At 37.9% G+C, this 20,417-nt stretch overlaps 1 protein-coding gene across 1 annotated transcript; it reads right to left on the bottom strand.

Moving 5' to 3' along the window:
* Nucleotides 1–3,649: 3,649 nt before the first annotated feature.
* On the bottom strand, nt 3,650–6,836 carry LOC143305581 (uncharacterized). The gene is given in 2 exon segments (XM_076689720.1): nt 3,650–3,978; nt 5,711–6,836. Coding segments are annotated over 2 exon segments (1,323 nt in total). The 3' UTR covers nt 3,650–3,781.
* Between the last annotated feature and the right edge of the window lie 13,581 nt (nt 6,837–20,417).

The following is a 20,417-nucleotide window of genomic DNA, read 5'->3' as shown; positions in this document are numbered from 1 at the left end:
CGGGGGTGCATAACCGCATTCGGGAATGAGGGACGTTTCCGCTGGTGGGGGTTCGCGGTAGTCGCGGGTGTGTCTCTGGGCCTCGTCCACCCAGGCTCCTAATTTAAGGAGGTCTCTGAACGATCGGGGAGGATAGAAATCAACGACATATTTATACCGGGGATGGAGGTTTCGCTTCGCGATGGCCAGTCGCTCGCATTCGGGGATGGGAGGTTCGGCGCGGGCAAACATCATCTGCAATTTTCGTAGGTACTCCGCCAGGGTCTCCCGTTCTCCCTGTGTACGCGTTATTATGTCCCACCATAATCGGTCTTGGTAGTTAGTCGGTATGAATTGGAGGCGAAAGTCCTCCAATACCTGCCAAACATGGAATGATATACAATTTGTTTTGCAATACTATCAGTTCCTTTGTGTAAATTTAATTTCCATTCATATGCCATAAAAATCCTATAAAAAGCAAAAGCTCCCTGTCCAGAAAAGTTGAATGTCTCGAGTAATGTACTGGCTTTATGCACACTACCTCCCACTCTATGTGATTCATTGGTGAATATAAAACTAAAAGCTGCTGGTGGGGGAAACATTCTAGATGCTTGCCTTGTTGTTACGATCAAAGCTATGTCAGCTAACAATGATATCAATGTTCTGACTTAAGTGGGTTCTTTCTCCTTGAAGACTTGCATCACTGTATCTATGTGCGGGAAATGAGCAAAAGCTCTCTTAACGGCATCTGCCCACTTTTGTGAATACCTTCGATCAGCCTTCAAGTAACACAGCAACGCAGTCAATGGGCCAACTATCTGTGGTATAGAGGCACGCTTCTCGGGTGGAAATGAGATCCCTTCGCATAAAGGATGATGTACCCCATAAATACCGTATTGGGCAAGACCTACATCCTTTTGTTGGTTGTTACGCTTTTCTATAAGCATGTAATGATGCCCCAAACGGAGTTCTTTCTTACGCAGTGCTAATCCGGACAAGAAGTTGAGAAGAGGATTTGCCACTCCATACCAGTTTTTAGGGTTTTTTTTGATCGTATTTTGCAAAAGGAATACCAGCTGCTGCAGCCTCAGCCGTCACCAAAGCCTTTATTGCGGCCCTTGTGTTAGAGTGAGCTTTGTCGTTATATGTCACTTTAAAGTCAGTGCCACTGATCCTAGATTCAAGTGTACCCCCGGTCTGGTTGTGTTGTTGTCTAAGTATTGTGTAAGTGGTAAACAATATGTTGTGTATTTGATCCCCAAGGTTTAGATCCATGAAATCAGGCTTCTCAAAAAGTGATAACAGTATCTTCTTGTGAGCATTCGCTATAAATTTTATTACTTTGATCTTCTTGTCGGTTTCTTGAGGAACTTGGACCTTTTTGGATGAGATGACCTCTATATTTGGGTTATTTGCATCAACTATTATTCTTCTTGTAACTTCGGGCTCAGTTGATGGACCAGCCTCTTCTAATTCCATTCTCTGCTCCTCAGGCATGATGTCTTTTTATCAAATTGTTCAATGTTATGAAAGCAAATGTTTTAATTTAAGGGTCTGTTGATACTTACTGTTTCTTTTCCATGGCCCCACGTTGGGCGCCAAATTTTGCGACCCTTTCGGGGGTTCACTATACTGGGGGGGCTTTACGAAGTACAAATTGGTTGGGCGCCAGCCACTTACCGTGGCGTTCAAAATCGAAAAAGGGAAAGGGGTATTGGGACACTTACAGTGGAGGGGATTCGGGCACTTGCGTCCGTACAGCTTCGCGGGGGAGTGCGCGAGGAGGAGTATTGGGGGAAGGGAGATTGCAGAGCTGGGATGGGTTCACACGGGGTTCGCTACATTACGCGTAGATTTACAACAAAAGGGTGTCTCACGAGGGGGTCGAAAAGAAAGAGGTGGTCGTTGCCAAAGCTCAAAATAATACAAGAATATGGTAGGGCTTACCAAAACGCCTCACATACACAACTTACAATTCACTCTCTCTCAAAATCGCAATACAAAATCTCTCTAAATTTCTCTACGCTTCAATACTTTCTACACGGTAGCCTTAGGCTCATTGCCGGCTCGTCGTCGCCGCCGCGACGACGAATCCGTCGCGGAGTATTTTGGGGAGGGGATGGGTCTAGGAAGGGGGCCTCTTCCGGCACGGGATGGATCAATTATCGATCTTCGATATACCGGTGATCGGGGTCGATGGGGCTGACGAACATCCTGCGGTGACGGGTGGGCTGAGATCTTCGGGCTCGGCGACAGATGGCTCCGGGTGGACGTTTGCGTCAGCTTTGGGTTGCTTCGTCGGAATTTCTTGGGAGTCCCACGTTGCTCCCTGTTCGCTGGAGGGGTGGGTCTGTCGCCGGCCTCGAAGCTCCTGTTGAGGGTGATCCTCGATGGATCTGTCCGTCGCCTCCATCGGCCCGACACCGGTGGGCAGGGAGCAAGGGGGGTAGGGTGAGGGAAGGGTTAGAGGTTAGCGTTAGGTGGGCGTATGAGTGGGAGAAGCGCAGTGATTGAAACGGGGGGGCACGGGTGTCACCACGTTACAACACCCCCCCGCCTTGACCGGAAACGGGGAATATAACAAAAGTGGAGCGAATGACGAAAGGTGAGAGGAAAGAAATACAATAATCGGTGGGCTTCTCGCGGTCACTTATCCATCCTTGCTGCGCTCTCATTCAGGGGGGGTCGCGGGTCTGAACGACCCTCCTGTTGCCATTTGTGAAGTAGAATTTCCTGTTGATTGATGGACCTGTAATGAAAATGAATTAGTATCTGGCCAAATTCTGTATCCTTCGTTAACAATTGGTTAAGGGGTTTCGTGATTTTGGGAAAATCTTTTACGAATTTTCTGTAATATCCGCATAATCCTAAAAATTGTTTAATTTCTTTTGCGGTCTTGGGAACGGGATAGTTTTTTACCTTATCGATGCGTTTAGGATTGGGTTGTACACCATTAGCCGAGATAACGTGACCTAGATATTCTAATTCCGGTTTTAGATACTCGCACTTGTCGGGTTGGAGTCTTAAACCGCACTGCCTTAATCGTTCAAATGGAATCTTTAAATTCTTGTTGTGCTCCTCTAACGTTCTACCGAAAACTATAATATCGTCAATGTAGACAAAACAGTTATTACCGATTAGTTCGTGTAAGCTGCGATTCATCAATCTTTGAAACGTTGGCGGGGCATTTCTTAAGAGGAGAAATCCCTATAAACGGCTTAATTTTTTATCAACTTTTAGGAATATGTTGCAAAGAAACCAATGCGCTAATACTGTCGGAACTTTAAGGGTACTTTATTTAACATTATAGACAGCAAAACAAATTGTTATAACAGTAAAATTATGATATATACAAAAGAAATAAATTAATATCGTAAATAGGTTTTTTATCGAGGTGCAAAACGGCGCCGGTTGGAGCATCCCTGGTAGTTATCTGAAAGAGGTCAACAAAGTTTTTTTTCAATGTGTTTGGCAATTGTAAGAACATGAACCTAAAATGGTACAAAAACATTACATATTGTAAAAATGGCAGCACTTTAAACAATTAAGTATGATTTTCGCAGAAAGTTTGTACTTTATTTGTTAAAAAATAGTGGTTAAAATTAATAATTTGGTTAAACCTTTAGGTTCATATTCTAAGGAATCTTGTAAGCTAGAAGTGTGTAAAATTTGAAGTTAATTGGTCAAATAGTTTTGAAGTTATCCCTGACGCTAATTTTGAAAACATGGTTTTGAGAAAAATGCGTTTAAAGTTTAATGTCAAGAAAGATTGTATTTTAGTTATACTTACAGCAACCGCAGGCTAATCTGCTATTCCTGGGCCATACAATATACCTTCCGTTTCCTCATATAATGCATTTTCTTCTAATTGATGCTGTCTGCAAGCCAATCGAGCCTCTTTTGTAGCGTTGAGACTTTGACGCTCCTGACGCTTCAAGCGATCCTCGTCTCGTTTGATCGCGAGATCTCTGGATTGCCGCCCAATGATTAAATCCAAAGGGTATAGCCGGATAAGATGGTCAAAAGTGCCCCCAAACCAAATTCGACTTGCAATGGCTCATTCGATAGCTTATCAAAAAAAACCAGTCTGTGCCAAGTTTCAACCCTGTATGTTATCTGGGAGGGTAGTTACGGGTAAAAATGTAATTGCGAGGTTTTTGGCCAATTTCTCCTATTTAATGACATTCGAAAATTCTGGAAAAAATCAGAGACATTTCTGTTTGCGAGGTACATATTACAGAATTTTTTCAGATTTTTAAATTGAAAACTGAAGCCGTGAAAAATCAAAAACGTCAAAAAATCCTGAAAAATGGCGATTTTGTATTGAAGGAGATGAGGTCCTACGATCATATTTTTTTTATAAGTGTATATAATTGATACTATCATCCTCAATTTTTTTCAGATTTTTTGGAGAGATGCGCCATAGTTAAAAAAATTAAAAACCGATTTTTTCGCTGTTTTTTGCGTGTTAGAGTTACTTATTCGACGAATTTTCGTCTGTTATTTATCACATACATGGTATATACACTGTTCAATGTTTTTACATGCAGTGGAATAGAATAGGAATTAAACTAAATAAACATAATTGGTAAAAGTACGTTACGTCCGTTATATTTCAAAAGATTAAAGGTATTTTCAACGGTATCGGTGGTCCAGTGGTAAAGCGTCTGACTGCTAAACCGCTGGAAACTTCTTTTCGTAGGTTCGAGTCCACTCAAACTCAATTTTTTTTTTTTTTTTAGAAATACATTATTTCAAACTTATCCAGTTTTTTCAAACTACATATTCAGAATTGTTAAAGATAATGAAAAATATTAAATAATACTGTAACTGACAAAATACATGACAAGAGAAACGGTAGAATAGAAAGTACTTCAAAATGGTATTTATGTATATTACAGATAAAAATATTTAAAAAATATTATTGAAACATTTGTACACAAGTATATTAATGATTATCATATAGGTAGAAGTTTGAAAAAATGTATTTCCAAAAAAAAAAGATTGAGTGTGAGTGGACTCGAACCTACGAAAAGAAGTTTCCAGCGGTTTAGCAGTCAGACGCTTTACCACTGGACCACCGATACCGTTGAAAATACCTTTAATCTTTTGAAATATAACGGACGTAACGTACTTTTACCAATTATGTTTATTTAGTTTAATTCCTATTCTATTCCACTGCATGTAAAAACATTGAACAGTGTATATACCATGTATGTGATAAATAACAGACGAAAATTCGTCGAATAAGTAACTCTAACACGCAAAAAACAGCGAAAAAATCGGTTTTTAATTTTTTTAACTATGGCGCACCTCTCCAAAAAATCTGAAAAAAAATGAGGATGATAGTATCAATAATATACACTTATAAAAAAAATATGATCGTAGGACCTCATCTCCTTCAATACAAAATCGCCATTTTTCAGGATTTTTTGACGTTTTTGATTTTTCACGGCTTCAGTTTTCAATTTAAAAATCTGAAAAAATTCTGTAATATGTACCTCGCAAACAGAAATGTCTCTGATTTTTTCCAGAATTTTCGAATGTCATTAAATAGGAGAAATTGGCCAAAAACCTCGCAATTACATTTTTACCCGTAACTACCCTCCCAGATAACATACAGGGTTGAAACTTGGCACAGACTGGTTTTTTTTGATAAGCTATCGAATGAGCCATTGCAAGTCGAATTTGGTTTGGGGGCACTTTTGACCATCTTATCCGGCTATACCCTTTTGCATTATCAATAAAACGGCAGAAAAGCCTTCATTGGAAATGTATGCAGCTAAGTATGCCGAGATTTCAACGATTTCTAGCCGTGAATGTAGATGCTTTGGAGCAAACCGACAGATCGTTGAGTTGTAGCTCTCATTTGGATTTTGCGAGTGGCCGCCTAAGCATCTGGTCAATAAATCCTCTTTTGACAAATCTTTGTAGATAGTTGATATGTTCTTGGACATCAGAATGAAGTGGGGATTATAATTGGTATTTTGAGCTTGAGCTACTTCCCACTTGCACTAGCTGTCTTCGCCCGTAGGACAATTTTCGTACCTTGGGTTTTCATTCGTCGAGCACAAATGGTAATAGGTTGCCATTATACTTTTTTTCATTCCTTCCACAGAATTTTCATTCCTTTTAATGGCTAAACCATAATAATTAGTAAGGTCTTTTATTAATTTGTTTGTAAGTTTCCCTTTCCCACCTAATTTCTGTTCTTTTTTTACATTGCGAAGACGAGTGCCCATAGGCTTTTTAACGTGACCAATGCATTCATTTTTGGTTACTTGGAATTTGTCACCGTACAGATTGACATTCAGAATTCTCTTGAACGTTTTTGAGTCGCCATCACCTATGTAATTTTGGTATCGAACTCCAAAACATTCTTCGGATCTTTGAAACATTTCAACGACGGCATCAACCTCCATCTTACCAGCGGAACCTTCGTGATTTGCTGTACACTCGTTTTCGTGTTCTACAATCCAGTCTTGGTATTCTTGTGTATTTTCCTTGTTTTTGTAAAACGTGCAGCCGTGACAATAACTACTTTTGACAACTAAGTCGATAACTTTACCAATGTGATAAGCGATCAAAGTAGTCACGCCATATAGAGAAGTGAAGCCTCGTTTCTTCCAGGAGCCATCACCTGACACTTTTAAATTGTTCAAATGTATTTCGCGTTTCTCGTTCTCTCTTTTCTCTTCTTCGACAGCTTTCTTAGAGAGCTTAAGAAATATAATTTTTGATGAATCACGAATATGTTCGACGATCCGTTCGTATGCATGCTTGCTTAAACCACTAAACATGTCCATTAAACCACAGAACAAATTAATTCCGTCTCTGCCTATGCCTAGCAGTCGCATAACAAACACCATTCTTCGATTTATTTCGTAGCCATTGTTAATTAGAGGCCCTGAATGAATGTCTCTACGACCGCATTTGCACAACACAACAAGTTTAAAACCTAATCCACGATTTGGCGTCTCTTCGAATTTCACGTCTTTTTTATATTCACGACAAATAAGAATTTCGGATAGAAAGTTGAAAATAGTAAAAAATTCTATTATTCTATAGCCATTCGTTGGGTTGCAATGAACATCGTCATACGATGCACTAGATAACTTTTTTGCCTCTTTACTCAGCCTCTTTATTAATATACTGATTCCCATAAAATTTTCTTCTTCGCGGATAAGATCGGTGCGTATTCACGTCTTTACTTCCTTTAGGGTATGAAGACATTTCGATAGACACAACAAATTACTTACGCTGACACGAGGACCGCTTGAACCGAAATTCGGAGTGTAACTGATGTTACAGATCAAACCTTCCAGAGCGAACGTTATTTGTAGCGTTACTTTTGTTTACTTTTGAATTTTAAACAAAAGCGTTTTGTAGAATAAGAACAAGGAAACAAGATGTGGGGCGGGGAGCTAGACAAGTGTCGCGAATGCGCTTGGTGTGCTCTGCGATCGGAGGTGCGTTGATTTATCAGGCTATAGTATCGACACAGAGTTGAATTTTGGTCTATAACTCTGAGAATACATTTTTGAAATGTTTTAGAAGCGATTTATGGAAAAAAAATTTTTTTGATTTTTTGATCAATTTATAGGGTCTTCTCCCCTTAATGTTAAGTTTCATTCTTTCTGGATTGTATTTATCACATTTAGTGATAATGTGATCGATCGAAAGCGGTACGTTGCATACTTCGCATACCATACGCGATCCATTATTCAAAATGCACGTACGTGCATTTGTAATGCAATGCACGTATGTGTAATTGCCACTTGTTGTTTCCTGTTAAACTCTGTATTAGTTTCGAGATCATAGAAGTGAAAAACAGTCTTGCGTAGCGATTTGTTTCAATTTTTAATGTGTCCAGAAATTCATGAGTAAAAAATAAATTGAAATAATCTATAGGTTTCGAATTGTTCGGTGGCATATGTTTAGGACCCGTGGTTTCCAAAAATAATGGGCGCTGATTATATTGTCTATCACCTGTCACAGTAACTTGATGGAAATTCTTCAAAGAATCCTCAGCATCACTATCGTTCTTTTCATCTTGCGATACTTCTTCGCTAATTTCATTGTCGCTATATATTCTTCGAGCACACCGACGCGATGGCTTGGTGCACATAATTGGTTATCACTGTCAACATCTTCTTCACTTAGTGGTAACGCATCAATAAATCCAACTAATTTTGCGTCTTGACCAAATTTGGCACAGCGCACCATGACCACAATGTGATGGTTACAGGCTATTGAAATAAAAAATTGGACCAAGCATGGTGAAATAACCACAAAAAACCGATCTTCAATGAAAAAGCATTGAAAAAAAAAAACGTGGCCGTCGCGGGACGACTGACAAGAGCGAAGTTCAAGTCATAATGCGTAAATTTACAGTTAAATAAATTAGAATTGTTTTTTAGTAATTTTATGGTACAATTGATAACGAAAAAAAAAACGCTGCTCTGCCGTACGCGAGGGCGGGATCGTCTTTTGTCGCGAACGTTCTTGTACTGTTCGTTGCTGGTAAGTTGCCGTCCAATCAAATTCGTTGATCTGCCTCCAGTCACACGTATTATGGGGGTAGACACGGCACGTGACCTCTCCGATTCGGGACGTCGCACAGTGGTCGATTTGTTTCATTTTGCGGTCAAAAATCGATATTACTTAAAGTTTAACAAAAAATTACCAGATAATAGTTTTAATCGTCATTTATATCCTCACTTAAGAGGAATTGGACATCTTCGTTGATTACAGCTGTTTTTTTTATCGGCAATCCAATAAAATTTGTGATAACTGGATCTGATGTTACACACAGCATATGAAATAGATCTTCTATATTGGCCTTTCTGGAAAATTTTCGAGTATTATGTTCTCGAAACCTTTTACAGTCTTTGTGTCGAGATTCAAGTGCTTCTTCTGACAATTGTCCAATTGGAACTATAAATGATTTTATAATTTCTGCACCGTGAATAAGTACCTTGTGTACTGTCTGAGGCATGTAGTACCAGTTGTAATGGTATACATATAATTGTGCTGTTTCGAATGCATACTTCCCAAATTGCTCTGCATTTACGCTATAACCACTTGATATTGTATTTAATATAACTGAAAATCTATAAATTAAATCTTCATTTACACCAGTAATTTCTGAGGCCAATTTAGTTTGGGAAAAGAACTTCCTTGATGTATTCCCATCATTTGTTGTTCCGTATCCGAGTTTCGGAACATCAACGAGAAGACCCATTTTTGCTCTAAGTTTTTCTTGTATATTTCTTTTTCTTATGGTGACTTGCTCTTTCGTTTCTCCTTTACTTACTCGCCAAATCTTGCAATCCAGTCTGTATGCAATATGCAACACGCATTCAAAAAACTTAATCCAGGCGTGTAAGCTTGATATACCGTATTCCAAATTTTGTAGTGACTGCTGTTCTTGATGCTTTTCTAAATTATTCATTTCGGATGGTTTTGAACCACAAATGTAACAATTGGACGAAGGGCTTCCTGTTACGTAACTACAAACCTTATTATCTATCATAGTAAATTTAAAATCGTTCAGTGATTTACCATTATATGAAACTATGGTTGGCGATAAATCTTTTATTTGGTCTCTAATTTTATTAACTTCTGCACGAACTAGATCACCAGATTCTTTTTCAAAAAGTAATTTTATGGGCCGACAATACCTCGTTGATGATGCCCTTGGATTTTGCCAAAAAACATTTTCTTTATTTGAAGATAATATTTGCAAAGGAACTAAAGAAATAGCAAACAAAAAAGAATCGTCACTATTAGAATCTTCAAACACTTGTTTATAATTTCTTTTAATTTGTCCGTGCTTGGTAACACAGAAAATGAATTTAGATAAACATTTGTGGTTACTACATTTTCATTGAAATGTTTACATAAATAAATATTAAATTTTTTCAATAATTCTAGTAACCAAAGGAATTAAACGATGGTAAGTCAGATGATAAATTTTCTGATTCCGTTATAATATAAGGTTCAATGTCTGTATCTGGAATTTTAGATTTTTTAGAAACAGGGTTTGTAAAACAGGGGTCGCACAGTGGGTTGAAACACAAAAACCGCGAACAAAACTATTTTTGAAGTAATTTTTGAGCCGAAATTAATACAAATATGTAATTTTATAGATTTTGATGTGCAGAATTCGAATTAATAATGAGATTTTACCTGATTTAAAATATATAAAAGTTATAAGATGAAATTGGTTTTTTGAAAGCGTTAATTATGAATTTAACCAGGCTTATTATTAAACATATCATTTTATATTTTATCCTTATATCCTATATAAAATCTGTATAGTTTACGGACCATATCCCGTAGTCGTCTTCATCATTATCTTCATCTTCACTAGTTGAATCTTCTGGTTTCAGAAGCTGAAGCACTTCTTTAGGCAGTTCTGATACTGAGGTTTTCGGTACATCTTTATTTGTTATAACCGGATCAGAAGTAGAAAATAGTCTATAGAATAAGTCACGGTTAGTATGAAATCTGAAACGTTTTTGTGTATGATCTCTTCTGAACTGTTTCACATATTTATTTTAGGCTTCCATAGATTCTTCAGAAAGGTGTCCTATAGGAAGAAGCATTGCTTTTACTATTTTTGCTTCGTGAATCAGTACTTTATGAACAGAAGGCGGCATATAATACCAATTATAATTGTCCACATATAATTTGGCTGTTTCTTGACAATAATTATCAAATGAAACATCATTTATTTCTTGACCGCTATTTATGACTGTTAATATATTAGAAAATCGTTGTATTAGTTCTTTACTGACACCAGTTATTTCCGAAAATAATTTTGCATTTTTAAAGAGACGTCTAGCGGTATTACCGTCATTTGATGTACCACATCCTTTGTTAGGGTGCGGTCAAGACCCCGAGTATCGCACTACGTGCCGTCTAAGGTGCTGGCGAAGGACCACCCAAGTTGAACGGCTTGGGACCGCAATGAGGTGACACGTGGTGTTAATTGAATTATTTATTGTGTATGCGTGTATATCGTAGAAAATGTGTGTGTTTGAAATTGTAGATTGAGATGTCTGAATTCTATCACTCTGTTTCTCAAACGCTCATGCGCTTCTGACCGCCGTGCGACCCTGTTCATCCTTTTGTAACTCCTCTGTTCCTCCCTTCCATTGCGCCCTTAGCGCGTTACCTTTGGAAGGGAGAATGGAGTTTTTCTGCATTTTTTGGGGGGGTGGAGGGCGACTCGGTCACTCTGGGTTTTTCCAGAGTGACGTCGTGACTCCTTGCCGCCAAAACCGTTAGGTTTGGCGGCCGAGTCATCTGGTGGTAAGACGAGGTATATGACAGGGTCGAGCTATAGACTACCGTCCCTGTCATAAACCTCGCTTGGCTGAAACTCTAACATCCTTGTTTAGGTAAATCTACCAAAATTCCCATTTTCCTTTTAAAATCTTCGTGTATGCTGCGCTTTCTTCTTTCCAATAATTGTTTGTGCGAGAATTCTTCTGTTCCACTTTTTTTTGATGATGCTTTCCATTTTTTTAAATCCAGTCTATATGAAATATGAAGTATGCACTCTAAAAATCGAATTCGGCAGTGTAAGGGTGAAAGACCAAATTTTATGGAGGTAGGATCTTCGGAAAATTGGAAAGAGATGTTGTCCAAATTATTCATCTCTGAAATACTGCATTTGCATATATAACAGCGCATACTCGATGTACCAGCAAGGGCATTACAAACTTTGCCGTCTATCATGGTCAGCAGCATTTTAAACTCCACAGATATGTCGCCAAAGACACATGGTAATAAATTGCTTATTTGTATTTGAATCCTTTTCTCTTCTTCTTTAATTAATTGTGTAGTCTCGTGTGCCCATTGGAGAGATATCGGTCTACAAAATCGGGAACTGGATGGTCTTGGATTTTTCCAATATACTTTTTTTGAAAATGTTCCAATCAGATACAAAGGTACCATTGCCGTTATAAAAATACTTTCATCTGACTGGTTTTTATTAGAACTTTGCCATTCTTGTTTATACGCAGAATGACCAGAGCTTCCATCCATTCCCCATTTGCATATCAAACAGAAATTATTTTCCTGTGTTTCTATTGTTGGTGGAAGAAGCAGTATTAATCGTTTTATTGTATGGTTTAAAAGATCTTGCAAACTCACCATGCACTTTGTGTCAAAAATTTCTATGTTTTCTGGATATGTTCCCTTGCGTGCACGTCGAAGACTGAAATCAGATGGAAGAATAGTACTTCCATGTGTTATGCAAAGTTGTCTTACATTTAAATATTGTTGACGGGTAAAATGTGATGACATTATTAATGCTAATGCCTCTTCTGGAGATACTGCAGATGGAGAATCTTCGTTAGAATTTAATTTTTTCCACATTTCATTTGCCTGAGTAGGTGTTGCTTGGTGTTGTTTTTGGGGGATATCTGGTAGGCTTAATAATAATACGAGTGTGTTCACTTTCTGAATTCTATCTGTACGTTTATTTCTATCTCCACTCTACACGTGCTTTTGCTTGCTTAGCTAGAGCGATAATAGACGGCTAGCTCTCTCTCTAGTCCCGCGCGCTCTGGGCCTTAAACTATACATGTAAGAGAGGGGCGACTGTAGGAGGAGCAATCGTCCTGTACTCTTACACTTGGATAGTCGTTCTAATTATTTTTGCTGCTGCTACATTTCCAGATTTCTGTAAACTTCGAGCAGCTGCGTATATTAAAATATCTGCTGGTGTATTTTCTAGTATGTCGTCTGTTAAATTTACAAATTCTTTGGACGAGGAATCATAACTGCTTGCTATAGTAAATAATTCGTCTGGAAAATGAATAGTCTCCGCTAACCATTGTTCATTTTTCTCTAGAAAATAGGAGTTCTTCCTATGAGAATCGCGCCACCGTTTTTGATAGTTATATATGAACTGTTCTCTTAATGTGTTGGTAACAATCTCTCTATTGCTTGTGTTGTTTGTAATGTTCAATTGCTCGATTACATAATCTGTCAAATCTGTAATTATATTTACAGTTTTTAACTACATACGCTTGTTATGCAATTGCATTCGCGTTATATTTTGCATGTTCCACAGTTTATAACTCACAATTCACAGTTTACAATCCACACTTCCCAACTCACAACTCACAGTTCACAGTTCACAATACACAACCTACAATCGCTATATCAAAATTTATAATTCACAATAATAGCAGACGCTAATGCTTTGCATTTCACTATGTATGCTCTCCGAAAGCTCAAAATAATCTGATATAAAACAATGACAATAACCGAATCGGCGCTACAGTTGAAATTATTGGTCATTGACGCGACAAGTGACTTACGACGCGTCGTCGTTTTTGTTTATTATAAGCAGAGAGATGCAGATTATTTTATTCTATATACATTTAGCTTTAATGTGGATATTAATTGAATGCGGAAATGAGAGATGGCGATCGATTTATAACTCTACTTAACTGATAAAAAAGGAGGAAAATTACACTTTATTTAATTAGTTTCTATAGCTACTCTATGTAATGAAAAGAAACTAAATAGGTACTTATTTTTTCGTCTTGAAACGCCTTTTCAACAGAGCATATACACATAATCTTAAGACATACACATATTGATTTATAATCCGTCATAATAACCGATTTCTTAAAGTATTAAGTAAGACTTGAATTTACACATTTTATCTACAATTCACTGCTCGATTTTGAGGTACAGGAATGAAATTTTGAAAAATCAAACACAGGATACGACACCTCGTTTATTTATAGAGCCCCCTGCATTGGACCTTCCTCTTTCGAATGAGCCCTCACCCAGCCCCAAGTCTTCTCATATAAGGACGAATAACCGATTCTCGTAAACCATTTAATAGGCCCATTTTTGCCGATAATGTCACCTCGCTGCATTACCCGTGTCTACCCCCTTATGTTTATTGGCCGAGGCCCTTACATCCACGAATCTATCGCGTGACGAACGTCGCTAGGGACAGACATTGAAACAGAATGAGATGAAGCGATAGCGAGCGACGATTCGGACGCATTGACGTAGACGTAGATTCGGGGTTTACATTATTAAGAAAACAGGAGAGTTTTTACTTCAAGTTGCGGGTTCCTAGTGGGGATTAGGTGGAGGGAACGCACAGTCCCCTTGCCCCTCTGTCGGTTCAGTTTGTCGGTGCTCGGCAACTTACCAGCAACGAACATATTTACGTACGATCGACGCGAAATTTCGCTGGATGAGAGAATTAGAGAAGAGGGGGCCGAAATTCCCCTGTAGGGGAATCGTAACGTTCCTTCCTAACGAACCGATCTTACTGCCGAACGCGCCAAGGAGAGCATCGTTCTGAAAATTCACGCGCAAGAAAGTTGAAATTTGATTACAAATCGATATCACCATTTAAGCTTTTCACTACAAATTAGCCCTTACTGAATACGAGTTGCGCTCATTATTGTGTTAGTAGCGAAGCGGACAACAGAGCTAGTTATAATTGTATCAAAAAGGTGACGGTTTTCGAACACTGACTGCTAAGAAATGCTTTTTGGAAAGGCCGAGGAAAGACTGAAAGAAAGATTTTAGTCTCGCCGTGTCGATGCAACATTTTTTCGTGACACGAGTTTTCTGATAGCTATCATCACCATGTTGTGATTACGGTCCCAAGAAACTGTCCCGTGTCGAGTTTTTACCTTATCGCTCCAGCGTATACGGAGTCTCGGTACCAACCAGCATAGAATATAATAAAAAGTTAAACCCAAAAACAATTTTTTTAATTCTTTTGCAATGAAATTAGACCATTTATAACGTTTTATAAATTTATTTCGAGATAGAGTTTTCTCGTAAGACGCCATTCGATACGCGACGATATATCGCCGTTGCCACTTTTCGCAAGTGTTGCGAACAACGATATACCATAAAGGGTTAAGCTGAATCTCCATGTCGACGAATTACTAAGTCATAATATTGGGCTGGAACGAAAGTTCGTAGCGTTTTTTACATGAAATTCAAAGACAACATTTAAATATTTATGAATAGATTTATTCAATCATATATGTGCCATTTTGTTCTACCACATTTTGCCATTTTTGAGGTAGCTTCAGAATTCCATCTTTCCAGAAGCTGGCATTTGTCTGAGCGATGAACTGGTCTAGGAAGTTTTATTAGGCTTCTAAAAGAATTGAACTTATTTTCTTTAAGAAAATTTTGTAAGGATCGGAATAAGTGGAAATCCGAAGGTGCAAGGTCGGGCGTGTATGGTGGGTGAAGTAGGACATCCCAACCAAATTGCACCAATTTCTGACGAATCTGCAAGGAGGTGTGAGGTCTGGCGTTGTCCTGATGAAAGATAACACCCTTCCGATTTAAATTTATTCAATTAATTTTCTGTTTCAATACAAGAATACTAAAATGTCTGTAATTTCTAAGAAAGAACATGTTTATACTGAAGAAGATTCTTAGTTCTAATGATAACCGGTATCATGAAAATTATTGCCAGCATCTTTTACCATTGGGAAAGATCCAATTTAATTATTATAACTTAGCAAAACTTGTATACACATTATTTTATCGATCAGTAATAATCGCAGAGCGGTTTTGTGGGATGACTTTTGTTGTGTCCTGTTCAATATATGTGGGGATAATTACTGCATCTTAACACATTAGCATCGGGAAACAAGAGTTCTCGTTTTTTAAAAATAAATGTTATCGCCGGCAAACGAGAATTCTCGTTTTGGGACACGTGTACGCTTTCTTGATAAATTCCTTGTGAAAAATAGCCCGATACGAATGTGTTAAGATCAATTTTATGGTTTATATGCGAAGGCTCGTGTTTCAAATCATATCTTCGATCAGGGATTATTCATAAAATGATAAATCACTAACACAAAAATGTAATGCTGTTTTCATTATATTGGTTATTTATTAATGGTAGTAACAGTTGAGAATGACTACGTTTATTATATGTTTGATACGTTGTTGGCGTGACTCTTTTATTTTTATATTGGTTTGCTTTTCAATGTGCAGGTAGTGAATTCAGTTCTGACTGGTTAGTGCAGTTCTACCATTAATTAGCCATGGTTTTAAAAGACATTTCAAATGTAAAAACCGAAAAGTTGGGTGTGGAAGTACATAACTCATATTGAGGAAAAATATGCTATTGGAACAACTGGTTATTACATAGACATGTACAAGTAATACATGACCTGAAGTTCACAAATGGTCGAGAACGACACTTGTAATTCACTAGCAGTGAAATGTGGCATGACAACGAATGTAGAAGAAAATCATAAAAATACGAGTGCGAAAACTTCAGGAGAACCAAGGAGACAAAACGAAGCATTTGCTATGTTAATAGCATTACATCAGCTTTTTCCATTGAAGTCTCGGTTTTAAAAAATGTTATGAATGTTCCTAAATCTAATTATAAAATTTCTAAAGTACAAATAACCAAAAGGAAATTATTGTTTTGAAAACCACCGTTGACGGAAACATCAAGAAATACCTGAAAGCTGCTGAACAGATAGCATGTACGACAGATTGCTAGTTTTTTCTACCTAAGAAACATACATTACGATAAATTATTTTATCGTAAGATACATACATTACAGACTAATTGCATTTAAAATGGAAGGACTTCATCTTTCGGGAAACTCGTTAAATAAATTGCGAAATACGCTGTATGTGGAGGGGAAAATAATTGACATAATTGTTACTGTGGTTACAGATGGTGCTCGAAATATTCGATCATCCCATTCCGTGCCCAGATTTATGAATACAGAGCAATAAGAGACCAATACACTTCAATTTAGGTGTTTGGTAACAGTTTAAAAGAGACATTCATAGCCATAAAGTCGTGAAATAGTAACAACTGCCACAAATAACATATGTGTTGTTTGCGGAGAAAGTGCTCTTTCGTCTCGTAACGTGTAATAAGTATGTAATTCAAACGCTTTAGAGAAGATGATTTTTGTTTAGAAGACAAGAAACGTTCTGGACACGCTTCTCAAACAAGCGAAGACAAAGTTGAGAATATGCAAACAAATTTTAGAAACACCTAAGACAGCACTTGATATTTAAAAATTAGACGTTTGGGTGGCTCACGAATTTCCGGAATGGAACCGTCTTGAGCAGTATGCATATCTTTACTTGCACGCAACAAATATGAACCAATACTTAAATAACTGGTAATTGAGCACGAAAAAGGAAGCGAAGCTGGTCCCAACGAAACCAATCACTTCAACGATGTGAGAAACCAGATTTACACGACCGTAAAATTCTTCTCTGTGTATGGTGAGATTATAAAGGAAATTTATGCTATGAACATTTTCCAAACGGTGATACCATTAATTCACATAAATGTTTCACCCAATTACAAGGATTCAAACAAGCAAGTACCAAAAAACGCCTGGATTTAGTAAATAGAAGCAAGGTGGCGAGGATAATACAAAAAGAAAACCATGAATTAGGTTGTTAAATTTTACCACGTCCTTCATATTCTTTGGGCATTACCCCATCAGACTGTCATTTGTTCTGTGCACTACGACACTTTATAATAAGTAAAAAGTTTGAAAATACTGGCATCCTCTAAATTAGCTTATAAAATTGTGTTGAAGAAAAGTCAGAGAAGTTTTACCACGTTGAAACAGTGGCTCTACCAAATAAGTGGGAAGAAATTGCAGAATGAAAGGATGATTACAGTTTTTCGGCACGAACTTATGTGCAATCTTCTTAATAAGCGATGGAGCAAAAATTTAAAGCATGACATGTGTAGCTTATATCATGTAGCTTACACTAAATAAGATCACGGAAGAGAATGTAGGCCATCTGATTCGTCAGTTTAGTAAAATATCTAGTGATTTAAAACATTTCACTATGACGCAACAGGATCTCAATTAAAACAACAGTGATAAAAATAACGCTACTACAATGTTGTATCAACTGATGGAACTGCACTTTTCTTATACTCGATCGTTTGTACACAACAGATGTAATAAATTTAAGGGCAGCGGAAAGTAAATAACGGAGAATCAGTGGAAGGAAAAGAGTATTTATCACTGATAAATATTTTAAAACTACTCCAAATTATAAGAACGCACTTTTTTGGAGAAAAGCACTCACCAACATCAGTTAAAGTTACAAAAAGATTATGAAATTATTCATATATCTAAGCAAACTATAATTTATGAAATTATACAACATTTTGAATTGAAAACAGCATTATACCGTTGAATCATATTTTTTTTGCTTCTTTAATCCCAGATACAAGGATCTGGAACATGAACCGTTGCATATAAGGATAGAAATGGTGTTAAAGTAAAAATTTAATTAATGTCTTGCCCCGGTAAACATTAAACGGAACAGAACAACAATCATCCGATGAGTATAACAACGAAATTGACGAAAATGACAAATTAAATTTAAAATTTGCAACCTATCTAATTCAATCATATGTACGACCTGATCTATGCTCTTTTAAGTGGTAGAATGTGCGGGCAATCAGACATCAAACAATTGCAGAACTCGCAATTGAATATAATATTTACATATGTCTAAAAATAAACAGTATTTTTCAACTGGTAGAGATACTGTTACACGAAAAATAACGCATTTGCTATTTTCAAAGTAAATACCTTAGTATTGTTGTATGAAAACACAAAATTAGTGGATTACGTTTTATTATGAAAAATTGTTTTAATTATTGTTATCTTCAACCTACATTTTTTTTTTGCAAATTAAACTGAGGAATATATTTAAGTACTCCTGTATATGGTGATAACGGCGCGGTAGTGGGATGGCATATTCCACCAGCCCAAGATCTAATTCAACGAAATCCCCCTCTTCTATGTCGTGTAGATTCATTTCTACCTCAAGTGATGGCTCCGTGCATGTACAGTAATGAAATTTGATTGTGTGTAATGTATTAGGTAAAATCTTCTTTATCTTACTCTGGCTCAGGTTGAGGCTTGCTCCATGGATACCGGGCTACTTCATTAATCATTTCAGACCATGAAGTATCCTTGCTTTTACGAATAGCTTTGATTAAAGCATGGCGATCGGTTAGCATGCGTTGGCGGAGGGGGTGCTCATGCTCGAGGGCGTTTGTCGTGCGTGAGACCGCGCGGTGCCATTTTGCACGAGATCGTGCTGCGGACAGTCGGAGTTTCGTTAGCTCTCTGTTCCACCAGGATACATATTTTCTCTTTTTCAATGTTCTCGGCACCCGTGCGGCTTCATACCACGACTCTAATTCCGATATGGCGTTGTCTATGTCTGCACGACTTTCGAAGCTGAAAATGGTTCGTTCGCGAGTAATAGTAATAGTATAGTAGTATTATGATAAAATGATATAATATAATATAATATAATATGATATGATCCAATACGATATAGTATAATATAAAATAATATAATAATATAATATAACACTATGTAACATAAAATAGCAATAAAAAGACAAGATAAGATAGGATAAGATTACAAGATTATAGCATAACACATCATGCACACGCGACACAGTACAGTAAAGTACAGTGTACCCTATCAATAGCGGCGCTATCAACGGTAACAACCGCGACCACCGCCCAATTTTTCGCCGCACCGTCGGTATTTCCGCACACGATCCGATTGGGCCTCCGCGCTCCCTTCAGCCGAAGCCGTGGATCCCGTATTGTCCTCCCTTGTGGGCTCGTCACAAATCCGTACCCGCGCCGCACTCCATCCAATCTGCAGCCTATCGAGCCCGGCAATCCGCTGCGTCAGCTCCAGGAGAATACGGCGGATGCTGAAGGACCTCCCATTCGAGCTCTTGGAGTGCGGCTTTGACGACTTGTGCAACGTGGGGCCTGGCGTTATCGTGGAGGAATATGGTTTGGCCTTGTCGATGGGGTCTTTTCAATCGAATAGCCTCTTTCACGCGGTGTAGCTGGGCTATGTAGAGCTCCTTGTTAACCGTGGCATTCCTTTCGAGCATTTCCTAGTGCACCATGCCCTCGTTCAAAAGTGCTTTGAGACGCTCTTCGTCGAATTCAGATCTTCCACTGTAGGGCGTGTCGTCGACGTCAAAATCGCCATTTTTGAACTTTGCAAACCATTTCCGTGCTGTAGACTCGCCTATGACACCTTCTCCGTATACGTTGCAAATGTCCCGGGCTGCTTCAGCAGCTTTTTGGCCTCGATGAAAAGCGAAGAAGAGCAGGTGTCGAAAATGTTGCTTTTTACCTCCTGGATATTCCATTTCTAAGTCTCAAAAGTAATAAAAAATTAAATTACTCAAAAAGACGATTAGCACAGTTTTGTAGAGCAGAAAGAGCTCTATCGAATGAATATTATAATACTTTGTTAAACAGCAGAAGAATCGTTGTAAAACAAAAGAAAATATAAAGGCGCTACGAACTTATTCCCCAACCCAATATTTATATTTATATTTATACCTATATTATATT

Source organism: Osmia lignaria, chromosome 8 (genome assembly GCF_051020975.1).
Source record: "Osmia lignaria lignaria isolate PbOS001 chromosome 8, iyOsmLign1, whole genome shotgun sequence".
Classification (NCBI taxonomy): Eukaryota; Metazoa; Arthropoda; class Insecta; order Hymenoptera; family Megachilidae; genus Osmia; species Osmia lignaria.
The sequence above is the reverse complement of the archived record's forward strand: the minus strand, read 5'-3'. Positions and strand labels throughout refer to the sequence as shown.